At 42.1% G+C, this 6000-nt stretch overlaps 1 protein-coding gene across 3 annotated transcripts in view; it reads right to left on the reverse strand.

The window, feature by feature from the left end:
* The window catches only part of LOC126391718 (intermembrane lipid transfer protein VPS13B-like), a 347897-nt gene that overhangs the window by 82787 nt on the left and 259110 nt on the right, over positions 1–6000 (reverse strand). For all 3 annotated transcript variants that reach the window (XM_050046621.1, XM_050046623.1, XM_050046622.1), the window contains exon 38: positions 2308–2703. In XM_050046621.1, the coding sequence (XP_049902578.1) occupies positions 2308–2703 (396 nt within the window). The remainder of the gene's footprint in view (positions 1–2307; positions 2704–6000) is intronic.

Raw genomic sequence — 6000 nt, forward strand, 5'->3', positions numbered from 1 at the left:
TGTTTTGAAAAGGATTTCTATGTGCAAAGGAAGAGAAATCACTATAAATATCTGAAGCAAAGAGAGTAGGAGGGGATTAGCTTTCATATTAGTACAATTGTCTCTAAACTTTTTCTTTTTCCATTGCACTGCACACACAGTTTCAACTGTGTTTATCGAAGTCAACACATCAAAGATGGATGAAAGCTGAAAAGCTGGTGAAAATCAGAGCAGGGCAGCAGCGCTGAGCATTGTGTCACTGTGCAGTTATGCAGATTTGAGTAAACAAAGTGCAAATTGTTTGAGGTTTTAATTAACATTTTCGACAATCATTTTATCTGAAGTAACCCAATATAACAACATCTGTCAAGCAGATGCAGGCACTTAGGGAGCCCAGTTCCTGCTCTGTCCTCGTCCCCCTGCAAACCCAACTCAACAGGGGATGTGTTGCTCAGTGGTACTTCGGTACAAACCATCTCTCTCACAAAATTACGAGTGTTCCTTGTTCTCTCCCACATATGGCACGTCAGCCCATCACTCTCTTTTATCTTACTGTTTCCATCTGGTGGCCAATTTAAAAGACATGCCAAACAAATAGCAAAAACTGAAACACAAACCAACAGTTCCTGATCATCTATTACAGCGCATCGGCTCACACCCAACGGCACAGAGAAATTGGAAGCTTTTGAATTTACATTAGCATTAGCAGTTCTGATTGTTAGAATGGAAACACTGCGATGCCTCCTGGATAATAGTCAGTGTTGATGATGAAAGCAGGGTTTGGTCCTAACACGAAAACAAACATCTCGCTCTCACACACACTCATACATAAGCACATGCAAATATATTTCTCTTTCAGGCAGCAATACACACATACTCATCAGCAGCAATCAAATACACACACACACGCACTGTCTCACAACAACTTAAGGTCCAAGACTAACACAAACATCTCACTTTACAGTTTACTGACAAAACTTGTTTTTGGCAGATGAGGGCTTTGCTAGCATGTGAAAAAAGACATCAATATTCCAAATAATCCTGAAAGCAATATTGGTATTTGGTTCATAGTGTGAGTGAATGACAGAGTGTCAAATTGTCCAAAAAGGCTGAGACATCCCATACTCTTCAACAAACAAGGGCGGAAAGTGGAAAGTTTGACTAAGTGCTATGATCAATAAATATTCAGAATGTATTTATACTTGTTGTCTTTATACAACCTGCTGCTTAATTAAACACATTCTCTGAAGGAACATGTTCCAACACACCAGCTACAAATAAACTTCAATCTGAATGAATAACAAATATAAGTATGGTGCACTGGGTATAGCCCTTTAGAGTTTGTCCACATCAATATTTGTTCGGTTACACAATGACATGAAACAGAACAATTTGTTCTCCATTACATTTTTCTATTGGATATTTGGAGCTCTGTGTAACTGTGCTTCATGTTCAAAGGGCCTGGATTGGTTCCTGTTGGCACACACGGTGAGCTTAGGGTACTAGGCAAATGACACACCACAAAAAAACATGTACATTTAGTGGAGTGCATTACTGAGTCTTAAAATTGTGGTTTCTTTAAAAGATGATAAAATCTGCCAAATGGGGTGAGGTCATTACAGTTGTTTCCAATGTAGCTCCACCTGTTTCAAGAATTCCCTTGAAACAAGTGGCAATGTTTTTGCAATGCAGCAGAATAAGATGGATCACATCAGCGGTATAATGTTTTTTTCATTTTAACATTAAGAAAAAAGCAATAATAAAGTAAGTTATTTCAGGTCTAGGCCCTTGTTACTTTAGAGTGAAACAACATGGGTCATTTACTGAGCTCAGGGGTGTCTTTGTAGGGGGTTTGAGAAAAGAATATAAATTGCTTCAACAGTCTAAAGCATCAGCGACCATACAACCAAGAGTTAGCTGTATCTTATCAAACAACAGTTCCGCTTTTCCGTGAACATCTCTGATCACAAGGTTTTACCACAAACTTTTTTGTTAGTTGGTATAATTTACAACTGATTTCCAGTTTAGGGGGCTCTGTGTTTCCAGTTTGAACATCAAGGTGACCTTCATTAGAACTATGAATATTAAAACTGGCTGGCCCATCAGGGTAGCAGCTGTCAAGAGTGTTTTTCATTTTGTTACTTCCTTTGGAGGTTCAGTCAGTCACAAATTTATTTGGCAAATTACAGAAAGTATGGTTTCATGTTTCTTCACCTGTGATGCAGTGCATCTGTGTTGCTTGTACTTCTTATGTGTCTCTGGCAACATAAGCTCAATGCTATTTTTTTAGTTTCTGCAAAAAACAATGGATGTTTCTGTTTTACTCACCCTCTATTCTAGGCCCCGACTTCATGTTCAGACTTCCTGTCATGGCCGACACTGTTACTGTCACGCTGGGCCTCATTGGATGGGCCTCTGTCTCCATGACAACTACAATCTGGTCAGTGTGGAGAGAGACCTTGTGGAAGGACAGCGCCAGGACCCTGATGCTGCTGGCTTTACCCAAGGCCGAGGCTTGATGGTGAGGCTCTGAACGAGGAGGACACGCTCTGGGTGGTGTCTTTGTAGGGGAGGTGTGAGGGGTGGAGGAAGCAGAGGGTGGTTTACTGGAGGTATCCCAAGTGTAGCTTGGTAGGACTTTCTGCAGGTAAGCTTTGGCCTGCTCCAGCTTCGCCAGTGTGGGGTTGATTTTCAAAGGGCGTGATAGCTCCACATTTAACTCAGCTGTGGAGAGAGATGGAAAGTAAGAAAATGAGGGAGAGAAGGAGACAAAAGATAGGAAACAGTGAAGAAAAGAGACAAAGGAAAATGCTTTTAAAACTGAGTTGTTAAACAACAACTCTCTCTTTGGACAGTTTCTAAGCAGTCCCTCTCAAAATTGGGGATTCTCTCCTGTGCTCATTCTGACTTATACTTACGAAGTGTGAGAAAATGAGAGAGCGATGCTTTGGGGCAGGTTATAAAACATGTGTTTACTGTTGAGACTAAAAGAAGCTACCTCAAGTACATTAAGTAGCGCACACACTTAATGTACGTTTGTGCAAACTAGGGATACTTTACATTTGTACATTTCATATGCATCACATTATCGTTTCAAAAGTACGGTCATGCATTTGCTAACTGTCACCAGGAGTCGGAGGGGATGGTGGATGGCATGACACCTTGGTGAGACACCTGCCAAGCTGCAGACCACTGTTCAACACCAACCAACAACAAAACCAATTGAATTTTAGCAAGTCATCACGGTATTTCAAGCTGCTTTTTAGCCACCACAAGTGGGTGTTTTTGAACGAACCATCATTGTGTTTCCACCACAGATTGTTCCCAGAAAAGCGGCTGTTTTTTTACCAAGACATCACTGTGTTTCCTGTGGGGATTCTGCCACCAAAACCGGGTATTTATGCCAAAACTTGATATTTTCCAAACCATAACCAAGTGTTTTTTTGCTTAAACATAACCACATGTTAACAACAGCCTTGTTGAAACAAAAAAAACATTAAGTTTCAACATATCTGCTACAAAACAACATACAAAAGTAACATATCTGTTGTCTGCAAAAATGTAAAGTGTCAGCATTTATTCTGGCAGTTGGATTGGTTATGTTTTATTTTGTTTTGTTGTGAGTGGGAAATTTATATTTGATATATAGTCTTTACAATAAGCAATTTAGTAAAAGGCTGTTTAGTCCTCCTCTGCGCTACATCAGGCCCTCTTAAACTTTGTGAAACCCCGGACCTGAACTGAATAAAAACCCACCATAAACTGGACACAATCCATTGGAGGGTTTTAAGGAATGGCAGGCTTCATCAGTGTCCAACTGAGCAAGATCTGTTGCTATCTAACCCATAGAATACTGCATGGTACCGTGTCTCATAAATCAAACTCTGAACTCTTTTCTCTTCTTCTAATCACTCAGCTTTGCATGCAAGGACCTGTTAAAGAACAGCTGTGTCCAGTCTCAAACTATATCTCCTTGACTTTTATGCACATATATGCACACACACAATTACTGGCTGCCTCACTGTAACATCTTAACGTGACATTGCGGAATAGCAGAGGAGAATCTTTTCTTCATGCCAGCCACATAAATCCAAAACTCCACGTCTCTACTGTTCTACCTCTCTCCTGCTCTCTGGTGTGTTGCAGCCTTCAAACACTTGACTGGAATTTACAGAGACACATGAATTAACTCAATGCCGTTTTACACCACTTCCATTATCCCATTTTTCCACTTGGTCATGATGATGGGAGAGGGAAGCGGCCGAAAACAAGCGCAGCTGTTTTTCATGGTCTCATCAAGGCACCAGTGTTTAGAGGGTTTTTAAGGGTTTTAGGCCTCCCGTCTGTCTCCTCCCCAGGTAGGAGCACTGGATGACATGAGCGGGAGTGCTGCCAAGGGAGGCGGGAGGCAGGCGCGCGCGCACGCACACACACACACACACACACACACACACACACACACACACACACACACACACACACACACACACACACACACACAGACTCTACCCTCACGATTCTCTCTCATTTAATCCAGTGGAAGTGAGGCACATGGTCAAATGGAAGGATGGCTGGAGAGAGGAATTGGAGGAAAGATAGGTGGAATTTGCTGTGCAATGTAGCTTATCATTTCCACTTGACTTATCACCAGGAAACTTTCCAGTGGTGGAATAAATAGCCTGCATGCAGCTGTTCATCCAGGTTCCTCTGCTTCCCTCCATTCTTCTTTCACCCTTTCATTTTCTCCCTCTGTTTCATGTAGCTCATCCTTCTGCTTCTTTCTATCTTTTACTCTTCCTCCATCCCTCAATCTAATCAACCCATCCCCCCTCTGTAATCACATAAAGCTGTCTCTGATCACCCAGTCAGGGCCAGAGCCGGGCCTTGCCTGGCTCTCTGCACAGAGAGACCTGGTCCTCATTATCGATTGTCCTCCATCCTGAGGTCCCTCTCTCTTCCTCTGCCCAAAAAACCCATCCTACCCCCAACATGCAGCCATTTCTAAGGGATTTATTACCTATATTCAGAAACTCACCTTTCCTAAATGAGCAGTGCTATGAATACAGTTCATTCTAACCCCACTACTTAACCCATATGTCATTTTTTACTTGATATGAAGCATTAATCATGAGTAAAACATCTAATGTACAGTGCGCCTGTGGAGTCATCCTTGCCACATCTTTCCAACCGTCTAAAAAAAAAAACTAACAAAAAAAAATCATATATACCGATCACCCAAAACATTAAAACCTCTGGTGGGTGAAGTGAATAACAATGATCATCTTGTTACGATGCAATGTTCTGCTGGGAAACCTTTGGTCTTGGCGTTCATGTTGATGCCCCTTGACATGCTCCACCCATCCAACCCCATTGCAGACCAAGTAAACCCCCTCATGGCAGTGGTACTCTCTGATGGCAGTGGCCCCCACAGTAGGACAGTGTGCCATGCCACACTGCAAACACTGCTCAAGAACTGCCCGAGGAATGTGACAAAGCGGTCAAGGCATCAACTTGGACTCCAACTTCCCTAGATCCCAAATTGATCAAGCATCCATTGGATGCCCATGGAATGTGCCAGAACCCCTGAGATACCCCTGCTCCAAGGTGGGGCCACCTTGGCACTGCCAATGGTGAGTGGTGTTGCAATGAGGGGGGTACTTGGTTTGCAACCAGTGTCAGAAATTAGCAAGGGCCACGGGCCATTTGGCCAGCAATTTATCCAAGAATGCCCCCAAAAGCCATGTTCCGGGGGCCAAAATTGCCCCCAGGTTTTCGAAACAACTATATGTATTTATAATTTTAACAGTATTACAATCTGACATTAAAGTATAATTTTATTTTCATTAAATTAATTTACGGTCACGTCTACAACTCATTTTCCAGACATAATCAACGAGATTGCACTGATTACGTGAGAGTAATCTGACAGAGAAGGGGAGGGGGCTTTGCTGTACCATAAATATAAATTAACCATTTCTTGGGTGATCTGTGTCTACACAATGACAAATTAATGAAAAATTA

The sequence above is a fragment of the Epinephelus moara genome, chromosome 6 (assembly GCF_006386435.1).
Source record: "Epinephelus moara isolate mb chromosome 6, YSFRI_EMoa_1.0, whole genome shotgun sequence".
NCBI classification, from domain to species: Eukaryota; Metazoa; Chordata; class Actinopteri; order Perciformes; family Serranidae; genus Epinephelus; species Epinephelus moara.